Here is a 25,605-nt window from a genome sequence, read left to right as displayed (position 1 = left end):
TGGGAAGTTGATTCACTTAAAAAAAAAAATGATCCTCTGAGTTACAGACGTCTCTTTCCCAATGTAAGTCTATGGGAAAAAGTCTTTTTGGACGCAATGGCATCTCGTGACGGACACGGAAGTTGTAGTACCACCGTTTGGCCACTACAAAAGTTGGCATCAACAACCGGCGCTCTTTCTGAGGGCTTGGTTACATCCTGGAATGGGAAGTCATTACAACATGTCACATCTACTGTTTTATATCTATTGTAAGTCCTTTCTGCTCCCCCAAACCGCACACTCCTCTGTACTGTATCAAAGCAGGTGTTAAGCTATCTGAAAGGCTCAGTTGCGTTGTTCTCCATTACATTTGTTTCTCTTATTTCCCCGGTGTTTGATGTCAGGTTTGTTTGGCTGGTGCTAAAAGCAGCAGGCCCCCGCATTGTTTACCTGGCCCGTTAGTGTGGCAAGCAGTCAATGCTGAGCCGCTGACAGAGCCAGGTGCCGCTGCCGCTCGCTGCCGCTCGCTGCTAAATCAATAGCTCATTCTGCCAGCCGGAGAAACAACAGGCTAAATGAAGCTCGCCACCCCTGACCCGCTCTCTCAGTTCTGCTCTTTATGATCCCTGCAGCTGCTCACTCTTTGCTTTCTGTGCTCTATGTATTCCTCTTCTTTACTCTCTCTCTCTCTTCCTTTTACCTCAAAGGAGTCTTCTGAGCTTTGTTAAACTTTTAAAGGCTTCTTTAATAAGCCATTTGATCCCAAAAGATTAGAAGTTAGCCACTGTTTTTGGTGAGCGTTTAGCTCTGTTTGTTTGCTAGAGTTGGTGGAACAGCTCCTGGGTAACGTGGCTCCTGAGAGTTGCTAATTGCTTGATTGTCACAGCATGTTTTGTAAAACGATTTGTACTGAAGCCACGTCTCTTCTTTGTATTTCAGTCACAACAGCAAGACCACTACCTGGCTGGACCCCCGCCTCGCCAAGAAGGCAAAGCCTCCTGAGAAATGCGAGGAAGGAGGTGAGGCCACATCTCCACGATAGTTGGTGTGGTAGTAAATAGGGCGGTCAAAGTTAATGCGATAATAACGCCAATTCATTTTAACGCCACTTATTTCTTTAAAGCATTAACGCAACTTGCTATTTTTAGGTTGTAGCTGCTCAGTTTTAAAGCTAGAGTGAAGATACTGGTATCGTATGAAACTAAAAAACCTAAGGAATCTATTGGTACCAACGATGTCATACTAGCTTCTCGCGAAGGAGGTTAAATAACATTCTAAACTTGCGCCAAATTTTGGCGAGGAAAAACTGGCACGGCCATTTTCAAAGGGGTCCGTTGACCTCTGACCTTAGCATACTGTATGTGAATGTAAATGGGTTCTATGGGTACCCACGAGTCTCCCCTTTACAGACATGCCCACTTTATGACAATAACATGCAGTTTGGAGCAAGTCATAGTCAAGTCAGCACACTGACACACTGACAGCTGTTGTTGCCTGTTGGGCTGCAGTTTGCCATGTTATGATTGGAGCATATTGTTTTATGCTAAATGCAGTACCTGTGAGGGTTTCTGGACAATATCTGTCATTGTTTTGTGTTGTACATTGATTTACAATAATAAATATATACATACAATTGCATAAAGCAGCATATTTCTCCACTCCCATGTTGATAAGAGAATTAAATACTTGACAAATCTCCCTTTAAGGTACATTTTGAACAGATAAAAAATGATTAACTATGGACAATCATGCCATTAATTGTGATTAAATACAGTATGTTAATCGATTGACGGCCCTAGTAGTAACATTTGGGCACTCATACCCCTCAGTCCTCCCCACCCACACACACACACACACTTCCTCTCCATCCCAACTCCCCGCTGCATAGAGCAACGGGTGCATGAGCCGCATCCCTGCCTCTCTGAAGAGGGCGCTGGCTAAACAGACGACGATTGAACAGCTGAGCGGGCCTGGTCACAGTCGTGCCGGTGACACAGCACAAACCTCCAGCCTGCCCCTCTCCTCCTAATGGCTTCTGGGACACATGCGGGGAGCTCATCAGTGCAGCATCTCTCAAAAGGCAATTTCCTCTGGCCCCTCTTGCGTTAAGATCTCCTCTGAGCCGCATGTGTTTGTCACACAGCAGCAAGATGTTGCGCGCACACACACTGCTGGAAAGAAAGGCTATTATTTTCCAAGGAGGCTGTATAGAACAACTCAGCATTTCCTCTTTCTCCTCCTGCCTCTTCCACAGTGTGTCTAAAGCCCTAAACACATAGTGACGAATAAAAATCAGTCCTCCTGTTCTCTAGGTGTAGGTAAGCATGCTGGGAAGCTGCCAGTCAAAGCGCCACGCCTCATTGCGTGTGTCCAATAGTCCATGTGGTGCCTCAGCAGTATCTAAAGTGATTCGCTTGTGCCTTCTCCCCATCTGCTCCCCCACCAGAGCTGCCCTACGGCTGGGAGAAGATTGAGGACCCACAGTACGGAACCTACTACGTGGAGTAAGTAAACTTCTCCCTGTGCATGAAGGGTCCCAGAGGGGACACGGCTGTGAATTATGATGGATTGTAGAGGATGTGTACGGAGGGCGGAGCCTGCTAAATCATACATTTATAAATTAATAAATGTCATTAAATGTACCAAAAATAATATTCAAAATAAATGAACGCATTGATTAATTGATTAAATGTGACTTAAATTGATGACGCAAAGGGAAAATCATGCAGAAATAAATAAAATGTAAAAATAAATACATACAATTTAATAATGAATAAATACATTTAAAATAGATAAAAAATAAATGCAAAAATAGACAAATAAATTTAAACAGTAATAAAAATAAATAAAGAGGAATAATTAAATAGAAGAGTAGATGGATAGGGGAATTAATACAAAGGTAAATAAATAAAGAAGCAAATTAATACAGAAATATCAATTTATTTCATTTAATCAATTAATTAATGCCTATATTATTTTTGGTACATTTTATGGCATATTTATTTATCAAGTCATTTATTTATAATTTTTTTATTTCGGCAGGTTCTGTCCTCCATAGATGTGGCTTGCTCATATTCAGTCTCTTTGTGTCAGCCTACTGTATACCTGTGTATAGCTGTGTCTGCATGCTTGATTTCACTAACTACACTTTTCTGAATGAGTTCTGTGTTATTATATTCACATCTTATGCGACTTAAAGCCCTATCGCTGAATTCCAGAGGTATAGAAGTATTAAATGTGAAATATGTGATATGTGCGGTATATGCACTATTGTCCATATGATAGTTTCCCACAGTCCTGCAGAAAGCAATTATGTCAGCACAGATAACACTGGTGGGTAACAAGCTTTGTGAAGGCAGCAACAGACAATGAAGGTTTATGGTCCCTGAGAGGGAAACAAGGGCGAGATTCCATTCTGATCAAGAGTGTAAACAAGAGCACAATGTTCCATTTGATTCCCATTACTGTGGTCAAAGAGGGAGAGACCTGCAGGCAGGAGGGCGGCCCGGGGGGGGGGACCAGCGAACCTGTTTATGCAAGAGGGTCATTGAGAGGCTGCCTCTCCTCCCTCTCTGTCTCTTTGTCTGGCAAATTTTGCCGTGAATGGACGACCGAATGCGACGACGTGACACAAAGTCTCATTATTTCCTCAACTGGCCAACAAAACGCGAGGTGTTGCAATCAAGGGGTGAGAAAGTTAGACAGAGAGGAAATGAAAGAGAGGGGGATGTTTATCTCTCCAGACTTAATGGGGAGGGTAAATCTGTGCATGAGTCATACGCAGTGTTGAATGTGCTCACACGCACACATATATACATACATATCATCAGTGTCTCAGCATGTGGCTGATTCGCTGTGCAGCATCAATGCTTTTTTGCCTTCCCAAGGTGCTGTGATGACCGAGATTTATAACTGCTCAAGATCATTGCACAGATGAGCTACCTCTCTCTGTTACCATCTAACCACGGGGGGAACATTTCATCTAGGTAGAAGGAAATGTTTCAGCACACAGGTGTGTAACCTGCCAAACATTAATTGTTTTTAGATTGAGTTTGGTGTGAATTCCCCAGTGTAGCTGCTGATCCTGAGTTAGCAAGGCTGTTTATCGTCTGAGTTGTTTAACAAGAAGGCCATCTCTGGGCATGTCATATGAGAATGAGACACATTGTCGTTTACATCCATCTACAGTTTATTTAATCTTTTGATCCTTGGGATTACAATGCATTGAGCAGATGCTGATCCCATCATGACAATGTGGAAAGATTGCTACTGATCCCATGGGCGGATTATGAGCCATCGGGGCCCTGGGCACAGACATGCAACAGGCCCCACCTTATGAGCAAGACACACGGACTTTATCGTTTAGCTTCTTTTTGCTGTTGTTTTGGTCTCTTTCTGGTCATTTTATGTCTCTTTGTAGTTGTTTTGTGTCTCTTTGTGGTCATTGGGTCTCTCTCTAGTCATTTTGAGTGTCTTTGTAGTTGTTTTGTGTCTCTTTGTAGTCATTTTGTGTCTCTTTGTAGTAGTTGTTTTGTGTCTCTTTGTGGTTGTTTTTCCCCTTTTCATAGTCATTTTGTGTCTCTTTGTAGACATTTTGAATGTCTTTGTAGTTGTTTTGAGTCTCTTTGTGGTCAGTATTTGTCATTTTGTGTTTCTTTTTGGTCATTTTGAGTCTCTTTGTAGTTGTTTTGTGTCTCTTTGTAATTGTTTTGTGTCTCTTTGTAGTCATTTTGTGTCTGTTATTTTGAGTATCTTTGTGGTTGTTTTGTCTCTTTATGGTCATTCTGTGTCTCTTTGTTGTTGTTGTTTTACCCCTTTTCATAGCCGTTGTGAGTCTCTTTGTAGTTGTTTGGTCTTTTTGTATTCTTGGTCTTAGTAGTTTATGTATTTATTTAGTTTCTTTGTGGTCATTTTGAGCCTCTTCCTGGTTGGTATGTCTCTTTGAGTGACATTTTTTAGGTGAAGGACCCCTGACACTTTGGGCTCCTGAGCCTGAGCCCGGTAGGCCCATTGAGTAATCCATCCATGACTGATCCTCTCTGTCCAATTCTCTTTGAATTAACTGGGGATGTCAATTCATCTCTTTATTTCTGAGGTGTCGACATGCTCTCAATCCATCTGTATGTGTTACACTTTTGGGTTTGTGGTTTACATATGTATTAGAACAGCCTGTATTCTAGATGACATGCTGTCTATCCAGCATAGGTTATCTCACATCCAGCTCTCACAGTCAAATCACAGGTTTGCATAACAGGCAAAGAAAAATAAAGCAGTGGACAGGCAGTGTTCTCGGAGGCCAAACATAAGACCACAGGTGAATACAAAAGCAGAATCATTAGCTGGCAGTCAGATTGTGTGTAGTCAACTGATGGAGGAAACTGCATGAATACCAATAGTAGGATGTGTGATGAGCGGTATGCCATCAGAAACAGGAAGGAAACGCATCACCTCCGCACAGTGAAGCTTTATCTGACAACTTTGTTACTATTTACAATTCTTGTTCATCTAATGTTGTTATCTCCCTTGCGCAGCCACATCAACCAGAAGACCCAGTTTGAGAATCCAGTACAGGAAGCTAAGAGAAAGTTGAGCGGTGACACGCCCACTGCACTACTGCCGCCAGCAGCCACACCCTCAGGTAACTACACTAACACACAGTGCAGCCCTCTGCAGCTGAATGTAGTGAGGAAAGATCTGCAATGCAGTGAGATCAGAGGCCTGTACTTTGGAGCCAGTTCAACATACCCAGGGTATCTTCTCGTTATCTGGCTTCACTAACCCGAACAACAGAGATCACGCTAAACTGTACTACGATGCTGGTTATCAACTCTGTAAATCAACCCAGAGTTTCTCAATCTGGATATGAGCGCGTTCACATGAACGGGGCGGGGTTTGCAAACCCATCATAGACATGAACAAGTCAACAGACTTACAGACAGGCAGAGCGGCACATTTTACAAAGGAAGAGCAAACTATATTAGACAAATACAAAGAAGTTAAACACTTAATCAGACTAAAAGTAACACAGTTGAAGCTGCCAAATGCAGGAAGGACAGCTGGCAAAAGAAAAAACTCCAGATGTGTGAATGCGTAAATTAACAGACTTATTAATTTAACAGAACACTCAAAAGTCTGATACAGTTGTCTAGATAAACATAGCTTTTAGTTGTGTATGGATGAATGGACTACACTTCATTATGCCCATTAAGAAAGATACGGCCTGTGTGACTATTTCAACCTTCTTTCAGCTGCGTCCTCGTCTCCGGCGGTGTGACTTGTCTCCGGCGGTGTGAAACAGACTCAAGAACAAGTAAAAAAAAAAAATATATAAAAATATAATTAAAGGCAATTAAACACCCACAGCATAAATTAGGGATGTAACGGTTCAGGTAAAAAATCCGAACCGTTTGGTTCTGTAGTCACGGTTCGGGACGTGTATGAATTGTCTGATTCATTTGAAATAAGTTATGAGGCCGATTGTGTATTTTTCCATGTAGAGTTAGGCTCCCGGTTATTGTCACACTAGAAAACCAGGCCTATTGAAGGAGGCTGGGACAAGGGTGGACATGGGTCTTGAAGTACGGGGTTTAACACATGCACAGTGTAACTGAAGCTATGGTCGTGCGTCGCTATTGGCTCAATTTAGGCGAGTGCAGACCAGATTTTACTGCGTTGATGAAGCGTGACCCAGACCCGTTCACGGTGAAGAGTGCGGCTGTCAGTCAGTTTAGGAAATGGCGAGTAGATACGATAAAGTCCAGTTAGAGGATCCACCAGCATCGGTTGGCTCTGCTATATGAAGCATTACGGATTTAGTGTTAACATGAAAATGACGGGAAAAAAGTGGTGGATAAAACGGCGACTGTGTGAGCACTGTGCAACACGTGTGGTTGATGCTAGCGGCAACACTCCACTGTGTCCGTCGTTAGCGTAAGGAGGAGAGAGTCGGGTAGGAAAGAGTAGCGGTGCCTTCTCCCCGCAGCATTTAAACAGCCTCTACATGCAGACTCAGACTCCGACTCAGACAGGGCAACAAACACAACCACAGCATCGGGGAGGTTTATAGTGAAAGATATGCAGCCTTATGCAGTCGTGGAGGACGCTGGATTTCAGCATATGATTAACGTAACGTTACTTGAGCCGCGCTATACACTTCAGCAACACAGTAATTCCAGTAGCACTGTCCCTGTAATGTGTTTTATATAGTAACGGACTGGGTGACGTGGGGTTAACTGGTATGTTATACTGTGACTGTGATGACTGTGTTATATCCAGCTAAAGTTAATAGTTCTGTTATTGTAGTTAGTGAGTTTTACATGATGTCAGCGAAGTAGCATCGCCAGTGAAGTTGGGTGTTCTTAGAGGCTGGGCAGCCTGTCACTCATATCAGTTACCTATGACAGTGATTTGTGTGAGATAGCCACCTGTGAGTGGCTGAGGCTTTAGGAGGGAGTGTTGTTGTTGTTGTTGTTGTTCCTGTTAGTTCGTGGATGTGTGTGTGTGTGTGTGTGTGTGTGTGTGTGAGACGAGAAGCGGGAGATGTTAGAGTGAGTTGCTAATGCAGATAGCACACTGTAAAGTACACAGGTTTGTTGTTCTGGCGTTGGCTACGGCCCACAGTAGCCTGTGTTCAAGCTGAGGAATAAAGTACCAGCAAAACGAGTTCATGCCTCGTAGCTTCATTGACAAGGGACGCTACAATATTTATTAATTATTTCTAAATAACACAGTGGCGCAGAAATCCAACCGTATTCCTCCAAATACTGCACTTTGTGAGTGGAAAAACTAATCTTTCAATTAAGAGCTGATGATCAGGGAATGAGACATATGTTAAACTTTTCTTTTTTTTTTAATTATAGTTCTGGTTGAGCTTATGCTTCAATGTATGTTGATGGCCTTAGTCTATAATTACATCATATTTTTATGAAAAAAAACAAAGCTGCATTTTTTTGTTTGCACTAATGACTGTAGACCTATTCTTTCAGTTAAGATCTGACAATGAAGAAATGTTTGTTCTTTATGTAAGACATACTTTTGTTAAGGCAAACATTTGTTAATTTAGTTTTGCCAAATAAATGAAAAGCATGTTGAAATCAGAACTTGACCTCTAAGCTGTAACATAAATGTACCGACCCCAAAACTGTGATATGAACCGATCCGTGAATTTTGTGAACCGTTCCACCCCTAGCATAAATCCATCTGTTCTTCTTGCATTTATCAGTTTAACCCTGAAGTTACCTTGCTATCGCCAAATCCTGCTTCGTAGTACAGGCCTCAGTTCTGTCACTGTTCATTTATTTTTTGCCGAATGTTCTGTAAACCAGTGTCAATGGGGAGAGAGTAGTAGGGAGGGAATGTCAGTTCAGGAAATTAAATTAGATTTATTTTGAAAAACAAAACCACACTGAGACATGTCAATTTGCTTTGAATTTTCTGCTGGCATAATAAATGTGTTTTTACAGTTTAGGAGGAACTCAACGTTATAGACATTGATATTGTGGTTTTACAGAGAACTTAAGTCAGTTCTGCAATGTTCACATTCAATGGGAACTTTTACTCTAGCTGGTCATCAGGGAAATAGACAGGAAGTGAGATCATTTGCTTTAAATTGAATTTAAGAGCGAGAGGGAGCACAACGTAACACATGAATGTATATTTTCAGTCTTTGACTCTAGTTATAGATAATCCTTAAAGAGAAATCAAAATCCTGTTTTTATTTCTTAGAAATGTGTCTTCCAGCGTGGCTGTAAGGATGGCGGTTGCTCGGTCATTCCACCACTTTAGTCCAGATTGAAATAAATCACCAATGGATGGATTGACGTGAAATCGTTTTTGTTTTGTTTTTTCTTAAAGATTCTTATTTTTTTTGGCCTTTTTCCCTTTATAAGTTAGGACAGATAGACGGAATGACATGAAATTGTGTTCAGACACAATGCTACTGAATGCTAATGCTGATGAATGCTACTGACTTTGGGAAACTCGTGACTTTTCCTCTAACACCACTATGAGGTTGGCATTTGTGTTTTTTAGTGAAATATCTCAACAACAGTTGGATGGATTACTATGAAAGTTGGGTTCATTCATTCAAGATGAATTGCTATAACTTTGGTGATCCCTTAACATTTCACAAACGTCAGCATGCTAACACACACAACTAAATGGTGATCATGGTAAACATCATATCTGCTGAACATCAATGTGTTCAAATTGTTTTGTATATATAGATGGACGACGCGTCTCCACTTCCTGGCACTTTACAAAAGTGAAGCCAAAATATCCCAGATACGGGGGCAGCCATCTTGACATTTTGATGTAATTTGGAGCCAGTGTCTTCGCAGTAGTGATCCGGGGGGCTCGAGCTGCGGAATCGAGGTCCCGCCCACACACCCGCCCGAGCCAATTACAAATGGAGCGCGGCCGCAGCTTGTTAGCGTGAGCCACCTAGCTGCTACGTTAGCACCACTTTAGCTGTTTGGCTAAAAAGACACAACAACTAACCATAATATCTCTATGACTACATTTATGATCAAATTGACACATGTTCTATTACGCAGACTGGTGACGGTTATGGAAAGTTCAAGATTCATCTCCTCTCTTGTACAATTCCTGAGCCTCCAGCTGCGACTGCTTCACTCAGAGCAGCTGTCAATCACAGCTGTCAGTCATGACGTCTCACCCCCTTTTATAGCATCAAATAACTATTTAAACCAAACTAACAACTGAACACTTGAACAAACATCAGCATGACAAGAACTACCTAAAATGACAGAAACCATGTTTGGGAAACATGTATTTCACGTGTACTTTGACTTTTTAGTTTGGTCCATGTCCCATCCTCTAACATGGAGGGGGCGGGATTCATGACCTGTACTGCAGCCAGCCACCAGGGGACGTTCCAGATGTTTTCGCTTCACTTTTGGGGAGCTGTCATGTCGTCCATCTTTATATACAGTCTCTGGTTCAAATGGTCATTGTGAGCATGTTAGCATAGTGACGTTAGCATTTAGCTCAAAATGCCTCTGTGCATAATGTCTTGTATGGCTGTAGACTCTAGTCTTATAAGTTTCATGGCCGGTATTATGTCACTCAAACTGCATTCAGTACTGACAAGAGAGGATGCATGTAAATACTTCTCACCTTTCACAACATTTATTACACAAAATGGTTTTCAAAAATAAATAATGGTGGCAGTCAGTGTGTAGTTAACCCCCCCCCCCCCCCCCCCCCCATTGTGCTTTAGTTCAGTAACTTTTACATTTGTTTTTCCTACTCCTCCTGCTGTTCAGGCGTTATGAAGCCACAGCCTTATTGAGACGCAGGTTCTGGCATTATAGTTTTATCTTTTTGTTCAGTGAAGATAAAAAAGCTATATAACAAGGTATTGGATGAGTTATCCAAATACTAGGGCACTTTTATCCTCTCCGTCATGCTGAGATATCTGTCTGGAAGATGTTCTAACAGTTGACGGGCCGCTGATAAACAGCCCATAGCCTCTGAAGCAATGATATTCAATTTGAATAATGGAGCAGCGCTTCACTGGGCGGCAGAATTCATTTTGACAAGTAGATTATGAAATCGGGAGAGAGCTCTGAGGTCTCTTTGAAAATGCTTTTGCCCCCGTCATTCGCCGCAGTTCAAAGATCTCTTTGGAACAGAGGAGGGGAGAGAGAGCCGAGAGATGGAGAAGGGGAAGGAGGGGACTGCGGTTGAAAGTGAATTATGATCATAAATTGCGTTTCTACTGGGTCATCTGTTCATCATTTACCACCTGTGGCGAACGCTGCTGCTTGACTGCTCTAATCACCCTCTTCTCCGTCAACGTGAAGCTCTGAGACGCGTTTTGTTGTTGTAACATGAGTAAGAATTATTCTACTCATCTATGAAGCGCACACACAAAGCGTGAACACATTAGTATTCCAGCTAGCCTCTGTATTTCAGACACCCTTTGGACAGAGCTGTCTGCCTCACTCTGTTGTACGCAGACCCCACCTCCCACGGCTGAGCCTCGCCGCAGCCCCTGTGCACCACCTCCAAGCCTCCAGCTTCAGCTGCCTCCCCCTGTGCACATTCTGCACCTTCCCACCCTTGTTAATGAGAATTAATGGCCAGTGGTCTAGTATGGAGTGTGCGGACGTACGTGAGGTGGCATCTAAACACTGTTTTGACAAGGCTGGCTTTGCCTGACCCCCCCCCCAGACAATGTTGCAGAGCACAGGAGCAAAGCGCAGCACTGTGCTCAGCCGTAATTACAGCGCTGACAATCCTGTCTGACATTTCATATAATCACCTCACCCCCGAGAATACAGACTGTCCCTTTGTGGCCCACGGCTTAATCAAGACCATGTAAACATGGCTGCGGTGTATAGCCCCCTCCTCATCCCACTCCCCGCTCTCTCTTCACTCCTCTGTCAGCGTTGCTTTCATGGTGATCATGTAAGAAGCGGTGCTGACAGTCTCTTAATGTAGTGTGTGAACACGGAAGGCCTGGGGGCGGTGTGAATCATGTCAAACCAACATATTGCACACATGCCCACACCTTAAATTGTCATGAGGAATTTCATGTTATGCATGCATACCATGGACTGTATATAAGAAGTGGACGTAGTCACCATGATGTCACCCATTGGATTGTGGACTACGGTTTTGAAGCCTCAAGTTTGGCATTTTGGCCCTTGCCATCTTGGTTTAATGCCGTCATATTCTTAGTTTTTGCTGTTGCCATCTTGTTTTAATGCCGTCGCCATCGTGGTTTTATGCCGTCGCCATCTTTGTTTTTGACAGTCGCTATCTTGGTATTGTGGTTTTTATGCCATTGCCAAGTTGTTTTTTTGTAACCAGAAGTGACACTAGAGGGTGGAGCTAAGGTCAACCGAACACTGAATAAGACATTTTTAGGTGACCAAAATGTAACAATTAACTTTCATGAAGTGAAAACACACTGTGAAAGGGTTAAAGTTCTAAAACTCCCAGACCGGACAAACGCCATGGTAGCGACCTGACAGTCATAAGGTAGCCACGCCCTAAAGCATCCCCTGCTTTATGGTCTATCTGACTCTAAATGGGACCATCATTTACTAAATGAACATCATGCTGTATTGAAGAAGACTTAAAACTAGTGATTGAAACCATAAACTCATGTTTACAATGTTTACTGAGGTAATAAATCAAGAGAGAAGTAGGCTCATTTTCTCACAGACTTCTATACAACCAGAGGAGTCGCCCCCTGCTGGCTGTTAGAAAGAATGCAAGTTTAAGGTACTTCCGCATACAATTCCCAGACCCAGAGGTTGCCGTCTGATGCATACGCTTGTGCAACATCAATTTACATATATAATCTTGAAAATATCTTTGACACAGCTCCGATGCTGGAATGTCATGTTAATCACAATCTTTTTTTCTTTTCTTCAGGGCGGTCATCTGCCAATTGCTATGCAATTATGCAAATCAAAATCCCATGACACACACACACACACATTGAGAGTGGTGTTGGAGGAAGGGGGGGGGGGCGGCGGCGGCGGCTTTGCTTCTATCTGTAGCCTCCCTAATGAGATTGATGTCCCACCATCTATCAGTGTGGGAACTGCCAGGGAAGAAGCCCAGCATGCAGGGACACGGCACATAACTCACTATCTCATAGGCTCACACACCACAGGGAAGGGCGAGCTAGAATTTAGTTAGAATTTCCCTCTTTCTGTCAAGGCTAACTCTATTTCTCTCTGTCTCTTTCTGTCTCATCGCTCTTATCTCGCTCTCTTCCTCACAACTACACACACACACACACACACCGTCTAATATAATTCCTTTCCTGTCTTCTAAAAAGTTGCCCCATTTTACACATCCTGCAGGCTCAGGCTCCACAAAAGGAAATTTGCAATGAAAAGTTTACCTGGAAAATGTCAGGCGCGTTTCAGGACGGATTCATCACCGCAGTGAAAGGAATTGGTTGTTTTGCGGTGAGGCCGGGGCAGAATATGGACATTATGCAATAACTGGATGTTTATTAGCTTCATAAACAGATTCACAGCAGACTCGCAAGTTTTGTGTGTATATGTGTGTGCGCGTGCAGTGCATGTGTGATTTGTTTGAGTTTGCACTTAAATCACGATGCTCCCAGAGTGTTCGTGTAATTACCAGCAGTGAGTGACGTGCTGTCAAACACATTGTCACTGTGCCAATGTTGTTATGATGGAGACACATGGCAATTTGTGAGAAAGCTTTTCAGTTTCTCGGGCTCGTTTTCACACACACATGCACGCTTACTCATCACATAGTCCGTGTCGGCACGTAAATCTGTGAACTTTTAAGATGTGCTGCTCTCATCTATAGATTTAATGCCACTTCATGTAATATAAAAGCTGAATTTTATACCTCACTATTTATTGTTAGAATACAACTGTGTAATGTGCTCAAGTGGAGGCAACAGAAGCAATTTAGTGATTACACTAATTAGGCCATTAAAGATATGTTTCTCCATTTCCCTGTCCATTACCCCTTGTCAATCTCTCTCCTCTGTTTTCCCACCGTCATCCCTACAGCGGAGGAGCCCAGTAGGGGAGCGCGGGTCTTCACGCGAGATCCGTCTCAGCTGCAGGGCTCCATCCTGCAGACGGCGCTCAGAAAAAGCCCCCAGGGCTTTGGGTTCACCATTATAGGAGGAGACCGACCCGACGAGTTCCTTCAGGTCAAAAACGTTCTTCCAGATGGGCCTGCTGCGCATGACAACAAAATTGCCTCAGGTATGTCTTCCCCCACAGACCCCAGACTGTTTATGGTAAATAGACTTGCATTTATATAGCGCTTTTCTAGTCTTCCGACCACTCAAAGCTCTTTACACTACATGTCAGCATTCACCCATTCACACACACATTCATACACTGATGGCAGAGGCTGCTAAGGTGCCATCTTTGTCCATCAGGATCTAATCTAAATACTCATTCACACACCGATGGCTATGCCTTCGGGAGACATTTGGGGTTAAGTGTCTTGCTCAAGGACACATCGACATGTGACTCAGAGCAGCTGGGGATTGAACCACCGACCTTCCGATTGGTGGACAACCTGCTCTACCTTCTGAGCCACAGCTGCCCTTTATGAAAGTGATCTCCATTATCTTGACTGGCTTAGCTTCCTTAGAGCCATCCTACATGTTCAAAATGCTATTGAATTGCTAGAAAGAAGAGTTAAGGAGAGACAAACAGGCTTTTATTACTTGTCTAAACAAAACATAATCTAGTGTCGCATTCACGCATAATGTTTGCATGGCATGTACGCCTATGCACACAGTGACACTCGACTTGGCATCCACATACGTACTGTACATAATACCGTTTCATGTACCCCGAGTACACACATTTAGAGAACAGGTTCTTTAGCGTGAATGGCATATTGCTTGATCAAGTTTCAGTGTTCAGTGGAGCAGCTCTAAAAATAGGAAACTTCTGTCAATAAAGCACATGTTCATTTTATGGTTGACACCCGTATTTTATATGCAGTCATATATAACAGATGTAATAGTCCTGCAAAGGCTGCTGGGTGACAAAGCCTGCCTATCTGTATGATGTGTACATGCAGGAGTTTAAGTAGAGGAACTAAGATACCCCCAACCGAGGTAGAACAGAACACAACCATGTTTTTTTCATAACTTTAATCTGTCTAATTTTTTAAATGGATAGTTATGTCAAAATATTTTTGAAACTAGAAAACCTAAGGAATCCATTGGTACCAACCATGTCATACTAGCTTGTCGGGAAGGAGGCTAAATAACGCTCAACAGTTACACAAAATTGTGGTGAGGAAAAACTGTCATGGCCATTTTCAAAGAGGTCCCTTGACCTCTGACCTCCAGATCAGTGAATGTAAATGGGTTCTATGGGTACCCACGAGTCTCCCCTTTACAGACATGCCCACTTTATGATAATCACATGCAGTTTTTGGCAAGTCAGCACACTGACATGCATTCAAACAACACAGACATGTATGCTACATGTAGCTTTGCTAGTCTGCTTTCTATAGACCATTTCATAGTTGTAAACCTTCCAAATGTATCCCAGTTTATTTCCTGTTGCAGTGTCTTTGAATGACATCAGCTGACAGGAAGTAAACAGAGATCCAAGCTATTGCAATTCCATTGAAGCGGTCTATAAACTCACTAGCGCTACTTTAGTAGCACCCGCATGTCAGTGGCTGAGTAAATTCCCTTTTATTATACATATAAACACTGTAATCACATGCATGGTGATTGTAGTAATCAGAATTACTGTTAGAGAAGTGCTTCTGGATTCACATTACAGTCATATCGATTGCATTGAAAGGTCTTCCAGCCACAGCAGTGCTGCTGCTGCTGCAGCTGCTGAGAATCAACGTGAACGTAGAATACAAAGTCATTGTTTTCAATGTTTCAGTTCCATTGGGAAGGAAGGTAATTGATTAAACTAAAAAATGAATGTAATTATTAGGTAATAACAGGAAGTACTGAACTGTGTAACATTCTTCTGGATTGAAGACTTTCTGACTACAGGCCTGGAGACTTTATTTATGCCAAGGGTGGAATGTTTTTTAAGTTTCTGAGACTTTTACCCACAATATTGTTTTGTGGATGGTTAGTTATTAGATAAGTCATTAGAGATATGTGTAGTGGGTTCTGAACAGGCACTGCATCGTGATATGGAGCTCATTTCAGAGTGAAACCTTAGCTGTGTTTGCTAGGAGAGGGTATTGATTGTGTAGGTGGGCTGAATTCTCCACTGGGCTTTCAGCCAGCGAGCCAGTCAGCAATTCAGCCGGCCATCCATCCAGGCCTGTATCTCAGCCAGGCGAGGGGTGATGAGAGTCTCCCTCCCCCTTGTAGGGAGATGAAAGGAGGAAGAGGAGAGCGGCATGTCAGTGATCTTGTTCTATTTTATACTCTCGCTCGCTCTCTCCATCCACATTAACATCTTTGAATTTTCTGAAGAGCAGAAGGAGAAACAGATTCTACTTGTGCAATCCAGCTCCATAATTATGACTTTATTGTGATAACTTTGTCAGCGACATTAGTGTTTCTTCTTTTATTTGCACTTGTGTGCTGATGTAGTGATCACAGTCCCCACTGTCAAATTTAACAAATGTTTCTTTTAGGGATGTCAAAGTTAACGCGATAACGTGTTCACGCAAATTCATTTTAACGCCACTAATTTCTTTAACGCATTAACACAACTGATCTTTCTTCTTCATAGGTGGTAGCGGGCTCAGTTTTAGAGCTAAGGTGAAGATACTAACATCACATTAAACTAGAAAACCTAAGGAAACTTGCCAGGAAGGAGGCCGAATAACGCTCCAAACTTGCGCTAAATTTTGGCGAGGAAAAACTGTCATGGCCATTTTCAAAGGGGTCCCTTGACCTCTGACCTCCAGATATGTGAATGTAAATGGGTTCTATGGGTATCCACCAGTCTCCCCTTTACAGACATGCCTACTTTATGATAATCACATGCAGTTTGGGGCAAGTCATAGTCAAGTCAGCACACTGACACACTGACAGCTGTTGTTGCCTGTTGGGCTGCAGTTTGCCATGTTATGAATTGAGCATATTGTTTTATGCTAAATGCAGTACCTGTGAGGGTTTCTGGATCAATATCTGTCATTGTTTTGTGTTGATTGATTTCCAATAATAAATATATACATACATTTACATAAAGCAGCATATTAGCCCCCTCCCATGTTGATACGAGTATTAACTACTTGACAAAACTCCCTTTAAGGAACATTTTGAACAGATAAAAAATATGCGATTAATTAATCGCTATTAACTATTTTAAGTGATTAACAGCCCTAGTTTCTTTGTTCTTTTAGGTGACGTGATTGTGGACATCAATGGGGCGTGTGTGCTGGGGAAGACTCACGCTGATGTGGTGCAGATGTTCCAGACCATCCCCATCAACCAGTACGTGGATATGGTCCTGTGCCGGGGCTACCCCCTGCCTGAGGACTCCAGCAGCAGCGAGGAGGCCTCAGGAGGCCTCTCCACCTCCAAGGACACTTCCCCTTCCCCCTCAACCTCCACGCCACAGGACCCCCACTACACAGTCCCAGACGGAGGAACCCTCTCCAGGCAGACTGCTGCCGTACCACCCATGACCAACGGAGGACGTCACCACCACCATCCTCACCAGCACCACCACCTTCCTCACAACCAAGAAGGCCCTGACCCCACTCTGCTGCAGCCGGAGCTGGTGAGCGTGCCCTTGGTGAAAGGCCCCGGAGGTTTCGGCTTCGCCATCGCCGACTGCCCCCTGGGCCAAAAAGTGAAGATGATCCTGGACGCCCAGTGGTGCCGCGGCCTGTTGAAGGGCGACGTCATCAAGGAGATCAACAGACAAAACGTCCAGACGCTGAGCCACTCCCAGGTGGTGGACATCCTCAAAGACTTTCCCGTGGGCAGCGAGGTCAACGTTCTGGTGCTCAGAGGAGGTGAGTTGGCAGAAACGAGAGTGGAAATGTGTTCACTGCAGCTGCAGGTAAGCCTGCAACATGGAACTAATCCTCAGAAGTATGTCGCAGCTGGCGGGGGTTACAGTGCTGACGCTGTGACATCTCTTCTGTTAAATCGCTGCTGTCTGTATTAATCTACTCAGGTTACTGTTCAGACAACAAACAGGTGTTAGTGCCCGGAGATAGTCTGGAGCTTTAGTCCCACGCTGCTGAAATCAGTTTAATCCCCACACAGCTTTGTGTCGCCTGTAGTCTGTCCCTCTATCTTACTTTCCCTTCTCCCAAAAGAAAGCAATTAATGAAACAACAGAGGTGAGAAGCCCACCTGCTTGCATTTGAAATGAATTTCATTAAGGTACAGTGAAGGTTTTGGCGGCATCAAGTGGTGAGGTTGCAGATAATAACGGCTCATTCTAAGCTAACGAAAACACAATTCTTATTTTCAGCTGATTATACCCTAAAGAAGACATACTTTTTAACGCCTGTTTAAGTGATTTTATTTTATTTCATTTTTTTTTATTTGATTTACTTTTTTTTAATTTGATATTCTTTTTTTATATGACTTTCTTTTTTTAATTGTTTTTCTTTTTTATTGATTTTTTATGATTTTTTTTTTTTATATTTGATTTTATTTTTTTACATGATTTTATTTTTTAATTCGATTTTATTTTTTTATTGATTTTATTTTTTGATGATTATTTTGATTTTCTGGAGGGTAGCCTAAATTGATAAGAATTTAGGATAGGCATATATAAGCATTATGCTTCTGTCTGTGCCTTTTCAGTCATATTGTATACTAGATTGTATATACTGTTTATATTTATTTTATTGTGTAATGACTGAATAAAAACTACTATTATATTATATTCCAATTTCTGCCAATAGATCCCCCTAAATGCTACACACTGGCCCTTTAAGAGAGAAAGCAACATTGTTAAACTTAGTTGAGTTGAGATTTAGCAACATGTTTTAATCTATAAATACCAGGGTGGACTGTGGTTTTCTGGAGGTATTGCTTGGACACACAGATTCTCCCGATGTTAAATAAAGCAATTTCACGCTCTCTGGTCCACACCAACTCTGCATCATGCACCATGCACCTTCACCAAACAGGGAGGAAGTCATGCTTAGTCACGTGGTGAGCTGTGCTGGGAAGGAGAAGAGAGGTGGCAGTTTTCAGTGATTCACTCGTTGCTCAGAGAGAAAGAGAGAAGGAGGGAAGGAGTGCATGGTGGGTAATTATTGCCCTTCTTCTTACTTGAGGCGTTCACAGATTCGAAGGGCTTGTTCCCTTTTGCCTTTACTGCAGTGCAGTAGCCTAGATTCCAGAGATCAGTGTTGCACCCACATATCAGATGTACTCAGCTGGGCTCCGCTCTGAGCTCCTGGGGCTTGTCCCTTGTGTGCGTGTGTGTGCGTGCGCTGCTGTTATTAACTAATTATTTGCCCATTTGTGCCAGCCTTATATGGATTCTTTTGATGGTAGGTGTGCATATGCAGGGTGTGTGTTGCTGCTTAAAAAGGGGCAGGAGATCACAGCTTTCCAAGACTAAAAAGAGCATCACCGCAGGGCTTCCCTCAAGTCACCCATAAACCAGGATTAGGTTAGGCTTTGCTCCCAGCCAGCGGCTAGAACTCCCTTCCGATGACAGCAGCAGAGAGATGAAACAGGAAATGATTTGGCCCTGATCCCTGTTCGGGATTTAAATCTGGAAATGAGATACAGTACCCTCTCCCGTGGGACATTAACTGCACTCAGTTGCACTCGATGATATGATATGATATGAGCAGGTAGATACCTTCAGTACTTTTGCATTACTAATATTTGAAAAGGAATTAATCAAACTTATTAAAAATGTATCCGAAACCCACCCCATTCAGTAAATGTATTTAATTCTGTTGATGTCATCAAAAAGTGGTTATTGAAAGCTACAGACTGCAGATATTTCCAGTGTTCTGGTAGTGTAGCAGACAGCTGGCAAGTTTAACCCAGAGTAGTGCATGTTTCCCATGGCCTAGGGTCACCTCTGTGTCTCCCATCCTGTAGTGACATGGAAGTCATTTTTGCAACTGGAGTATACTGCCCCCTACTGGTTGGATTACACTGTGACTCACTGACAGCAGAGAGGAAAGCAGAGTGAGGTTAAATGAAAAGAACTACAGTAGGACCGTCAATCGCTTAAAATAGTTAATAGCAATTAATCACAAATGAATCACACAGTTTTAATCTGTTCCAAATGTACCTCAAAGGGAAATTTGTCAAATATTTAATACTCTTATCAACATGGGAGTGGGCAAATATGCTGCTTTATGCAATTTTATGTATATATTTATTATGTAAATCAATTAACAACACAAAACAATGACAGATATTGATCCAGAAACCCTCACGGGTACTGCATTTAGCATAAAACAATATGTTCCAATCATAACATGGCAAACTGCAGCCCAACAGGCAACAACAGCTGTCAGTGTGTCAGTGTGCTGACTTGACTATGACTTGCCCCAAACTGCATGTGATTATCATAAAGTGGGCATGTCTGTAAAGGGGAGACTCGTGGGTACCCAGAGAACCCATTTACATTCACTGATCTGGAGGTCAGAGGTCAAGGGACCCCTTTGAAAATGGCCATGACAGTTTTTCCTCGCCAAAATTCAGCACAACTTTGGATTGTTATTTAACCTCCCTCCTGACAAGCTAGTATGACATGGTTGGTACCGATGGATTCCTTAGGTTGTTTAGTTTCATATGCTGCCAGTATCTTCACTCTATGGTGATCTAGTTGTGTTAACGCATTATTATCGCGTTCAATTTGACAGCCCTAATAGAAACAAAAGATGTTACTGAGTGAACTGATAAATTCCCAATGTACTTATTATGACATGGTTGGTACCACCGGATTCCTCACGTTTTCTCATATGATGTCAGTATTTTCACTTTAGCTTTAAACCGGAGTCCGCTACAATCTAAAAAACGCAAGTTGCGTTAATAAAATGAGTGGCGTTAAATCTAATTTGTGTTAACGGGTTATTATCGCGTCGACTTTGACAGCCCTAAAAACTTCAGTTCTAAAAAACCTATAGGCACTATTACTTATTTCACTAAGTGACTGAAAACAAAGTGCAGAGTATGTGTAGAGGATGTTCAGTGAAGCACCACACTGGAAGCCAACAGGTCAGTGCAGTGAAGACAGATAGATGAACAACTCATCCTTTAAGCTTTATGTTTGAATAGATGTTTGTTGTTTTTCTTAATGAATTGAATGTAGAATTTAACATCCACCTCTATCTTTCTCCTTCCAGGTCAGACATCTCCTGTGAAATCCCTAAAACCAGTAAGTTGAAACAACTCTTTTTAATGTTTCTTCCATTTCGTAGGATGAAACAAAGAATGTACTGATGATAAAACTGCAGCTGAATTATTCAACAGAAAAGGTTCTTAGCTTGGTTACCGCAAGCACCACTTAGTGTGTGTGTGTGTGTGTGTGTGTGTGTGTGTGTGTGTGTGCTGTGGAAGCTTGTTGTTAGCTACATTATTCAGTGAGCCCACATTAGCCAGGCTGTTATTTCTGGAACTGCATGTGGGTAAATATGCTGGCTCCTGGCAAACAGCAACTCAACATCCCTCTGCGTATGGGTGTTTAAGATGATATGCCATGTTCAACAGCTTGTTCTTGGGCTGCTCCTCCATGCTGCACTCTCAAAATAGAGAGGCAACAACAGGCTTACTCATACTGTTTTATTGGTTTAATACAGGATTACAATGTGTGGTTGCACTATTTTTGAAAATGAAGGCATGTGCAGGAGTTTAGGATTGTCATTCTGGAGGGTAAGCCCACCTTAAAGGGATAGTTTTGTAGTGGGGTTGTATGAGCTACTTATCCATAGTCAGTGTATTACCTACAGTAGATGGCGGTCAGCACGCCCCCAGCTTGGTGAAGCAGACAGGAGTTACCACACGGAAGCAAAGCAATGTACTGCTGTGGACGGGGCTGCCAGCGTAAACGTATTTTAGCCACCTAAAAGAAAGGCTCACCTAAAATGATCAATATCAGTTTAAGTGTACGCTATATTTAGAATATTTTTGGCGGTTTACCTTGCCTTATATAGGGGTAGAATACATTTACAGTGTTCTTAGAAGTATGTTTTCTGCCTTGCAGTGCACAGCTCCCATGTCCCAAGGCATATCCCAGCCTACTCCTCAACAGGTGCTTCATCCCGCAGCCCAGCAGGCCCCCCATCCAAGCTCCCAGCCCATCGCACCGCCACAGCGTCAGGAGATGAACAGCACAGAGGCCCTCGGTCAGCCCGAGGTGGCCCCCAACCCGCTCCCTTTCCCCACCAACACCCTGCGCTCGTCTTCACCCAAACCAGACGCGTCTGAGCTCTACCTCAAGTCCAAGGCCTTGTTGGACAGCAAGCGTGAGTGTACACCATGAAATGCATGAGCGGTTTTCAGCCCCCCTGGCTCAAGCCCCTGTTGAAAGGGGCCACCCTCTTGATACTATTCAACATGATCTTGGATGCGTGTGTGACAAGACTAATGACATAATGCCGCCGTGTTTTTGAGTTGTCCGTCCGTGCGTCTCATTCTTGTGACCACGATATGGATAGGTACACCTGGACGGAATTTCTTCAAACTTGGCACAGATTTATAGCGTGTTAAAGCAGCTTAGCAAAATAGACCAAAATATTGTGCAAAAAAACTAAAGAGTACTTTTCAATACAAAACTTGGCAATATACAAGAATTAGCAATAAACAAAATTTAGCAATATAAAAATGAGCAATTAACAAAATGTCACTGACTCAGAGGGGGCTGGTTGTACAGCTGGTAGGAAGGACCTCCTAGAGCGGTCCTTTTCACTTGGACTCAAGGATGAACTGAACTGATTTTGGTTGTTAAAAGGTCAAAAGCCAAGGTCACTGTGACCTCACGTCCGTACCATTCTTTTGAACGGGATATCTCTGGAACATCTGGAAGGAATTTCTTCAAATTTGCCACAATTTTGAAGAAACTGGACTCAAGGATGAACTGATTAGAATTTGGTGGTCAAAGGTCGCTGTGACCTCACAAAACATGTTTTCGGCCATAACTCGAGAACTCGTATGCTAATCAATTTCACACAAAAGTCTTTAACTTTTGGACAGACATGGATGTAAACTGCAACTTGACTGGTTGGTGGAGGCATACAACTGTGAGGCGGTAATTGTAGCTTATCTAGAGGGGTGTAACGATATGCTTTTACTACGATACGATTTCCATGGTTCCGATACGATTCAGGACAATATTTGGCTCATCTAGAGCGATACGATACGATTCAATGATTTGAAATCGATACAGTAACTTTTTTTGCCAAAAATTCAGTCAGTGTGACTGTGAAATAAATATGTGATACTGGACAGAGCAGGTCAGGATTCCTCAAAGCTTTTCTTGTTAGGGAATCAGGGATAAATTAATTATGGATATAAACAAGTAAACAACGATTAATGGCAGAATTATTCCTGTACAAACGCTGTTTAAATAATCTTATTATAGTAATCAAATAGTCCACCTACAGTGTTCATTTGGGGTCTTTTCATACCTGAAAACATCTGGAAAGACATTTTAAACTATGTTAGACTAACGTTAGTTGAGTTTCTGTTTAGTTTTTTACTTTACTCCCATCACTTGTCGTGATACTTTGCCTCGCGGACCGTCTGCTCTCCTGTTGGATACGTGAGGCTGATGCTGCATTCACATACAGTATATATCATGACGGGGGAAAGGAAAGTCATTTTCTCTGAATGAAAAACCGACAGCGCACGGGGAAAGCTCTTGTGGTTGAAGCCGCTCCCTGTCTCCTGCAGACCGCTGCTCATCTCCCTCCAGCCGCTACCTGGTGAGAGAGGAGGAGTCATGGATGCGCGCTCACGCTGCAGAGAGCAGAGCTCGGGCATGTCTGGAGAACTGGAGTTACGTTTAACATTTCTTTACTAATACTAATTCAATACTAATTCATATAACATTTGTCGTCCTTAAATACAAAGTGCAAATTCTTAATATCGATACAATCGATTTTTACGTTTCAAATCGATGTTATATTGATATACGTCTCCCGTGAAGGATAACTTGTCGAGTACCTATCGATGTAGTTGTATTGTAGGAATAGAAATCGATACATCGATATAGTAGATGAATCGTTACACCCCCTACTTATCTAGCAATCATACAAATTATTCCTCCGGTAGAAAAGTATTGTCAAAGATAATGATGCCCACAAGAGTTTAAATTGATGTTTTAAAATGGCTTGTTTTGTCTGATCAACATTATGTGGTATTAAATGTACAATAATATGAAACAGAGCAAAGGTTTTCTGTTGATCACAACTTATCCATTCATCAATTTTTAATCATTTATTTGCTCTACTTGTGAATTTAAATCATTTCATATTACTTTAGGGCATTTTATCTGACAAAAGAAAGCTAAAGATGTTATCTCTTATCTAAGCAAGACATTATAAAATATTATAAACTTTTAGATATTTGAATCAAATATTTCTTTAAACTTGCTGGCCTTGACCGCAGGCTTACAACCACTGCATTATATATTACCCACATGCCCGATAAACACAGAACATACAAACCGCATAATTCATGGGTCTTGTCTTCATGGCGAATAAGAAACGTTCCCTACTGTCCTCCTCTCTCTGCAGCTCTTAACACCAAGGACCTGGATGTGTACATCAAAAGGAACCAGGAGTCCGGCTTTGGCTTCAGAGTCCTCGGGGGCGAGGGGCCGGATCAGCCGGTAGGTACCGTAGCAGCGGGTCCAGCCGTTTACAACCAGGCTTGATGGGCTGCTAGAATCCCAAACCCTCAGATACTAGACCACGGCAGTCAGACACCAAGCAAATCAATATTTGAGCTGCATTCAGTTAAATAGCTGCTCTTGCTGTAGGACAATGGGGAAATGGATTGTCAAAAAAACAACAACCAAATTTTGCACGTAGGAAACGCGGCATCAGATGCTCAAAGCAACTTAACCTCAGACCGACTTTACTGTCTTTCAGAGGCTGTAGCAGGCTCAGGTTAAGCTACTGGTATCATATGAAACTAGAATCCATCATCACCAACCATGTCATACTAGCTTGTGGGGAAAGAGGCTAAATAACGCTCCAAATTAGGCTAAATTTTGTCGAGGAAAAACTGGCATGGCCATTTTCACAGGGATCCCTTGACCTCTGACCTCCAGTTATGTGAATGTAAATGGGTTCTCTGGGTACCCATGAGTCTCCCCTTTACAGGCATGCCCACTTTATGATAATCACATGCAGTTTTGGGGCAAAAATGCAGTATGAATGTGTTATTTTTGACTATTCTAAAAATGGTATATTTGAATATTTCTGCATACTGGGGTCCCTAAACAGTCTCCGAAATACATAAGTTGGATATGACTGTAAAGCTGAGATTCTTTTGGATCCAATGAGCCCAACTGTCACACTTGACCTCTCTGTATAAAATGACCTGTGGTGACCTCTAGGATAATCACAGCTTCATGAAACTTTACAGCCACAAACTGGAGACCTAGAGCATTCAGAGGACGGATGGATCAGACTAGAGACCTAGAGCATTCAGAGGATGGATGGATCAAACTAGAGACCTAGAGCATTCAGAGGATGGATGGATCAGACTAGAGACCTAGAGCATTCAGAGGATGGATGGATCAAACTAGAGACCTAGAGCATTCAGAGGATGGATGGATCAGATTAGAGACCTAGAGCATTCAGAGGATGGATGGATCAAACTAGAGACCTAGAGCATTCAGAGGATGGATGGATCAAACTAGAGACCTAGAGCATTCAGAGGATGGATGGATCAGACTAGAGACCTAGAGCATTCAGAGGATGGATGGATCAAACTAGAGACCTAGAGCATTCAGAGGATGGATGGATCAGATTAGAGACCTAGAGCATTCAGAGGATGGAGGGATCAAACTAGAGATCTAGAGCATTCAGAGGATGAATGGCTTTCCTAGCTAGATTGACAATAAGAGGTTTTCTGAGCAGTTTACTCAACAGAAGTGCTCGCCATCCAATCACCAAAAAATGCAATTCTTGCAGAAATCTCAAAATGTCAAAAGTTTTTGATACCAAATCACAGCATGGCTTTTTCTATGG

At 42.5% G+C, this 25,605-nt stretch overlaps 1 protein-coding gene across 4 annotated transcripts in view; it reads left to right on the top strand.

The window, feature by feature from the left end:
- magi3a (membrane associated guanylate kinase, WW and PDZ domain containing 3a) overlaps positions 1-25,605 on the top strand; it is a 185,266-nt gene that overhangs the window by 146,109 nt on the left and 13,552 nt on the right. For 3 of the 4 annotated variants that reach the window (XM_037771389.1, XM_037771391.1, XM_037771392.1), the window contains 8 exons: positions 919-998; positions 2,414-2,483; positions 5,511-5,617; positions 13,515-13,715; positions 16,810-17,427; positions 20,752-20,783; positions 21,609-21,870; positions 24,142-24,236. In XM_037771389.1, coding sequence (XP_037627317.1) covers positions 919-998; positions 2,414-2,483; positions 5,511-5,617; positions 13,515-13,715; positions 16,810-17,427; positions 20,752-20,783; positions 21,609-21,870; positions 24,142-24,236 — 1,465 coding nt within the window. The remainder of the gene's footprint in view (positions 1-918; positions 999-2,413; positions 2,484-5,510; positions 5,618-13,514; positions 13,716-16,809; positions 17,428-20,751; positions 20,784-21,608; positions 21,871-24,141; positions 24,237-25,605) is intronic. The other variant, XM_037771390.1, reaches the window with a different exon arrangement.

Source organism: Sebastes umbrosus, chromosome 6 (assembly GCF_015220745.1).
Source record: "Sebastes umbrosus isolate fSebUmb1 chromosome 6, fSebUmb1.pri, whole genome shotgun sequence".
Lineage (NCBI taxonomy): Eukaryota > Metazoa > Chordata > Actinopteri > Perciformes > Sebastidae > Sebastes > Sebastes umbrosus.
The sequence above is the reverse complement of the archived record's forward strand: the minus strand, read 5'-3'. Positions and strand labels throughout refer to the sequence as shown.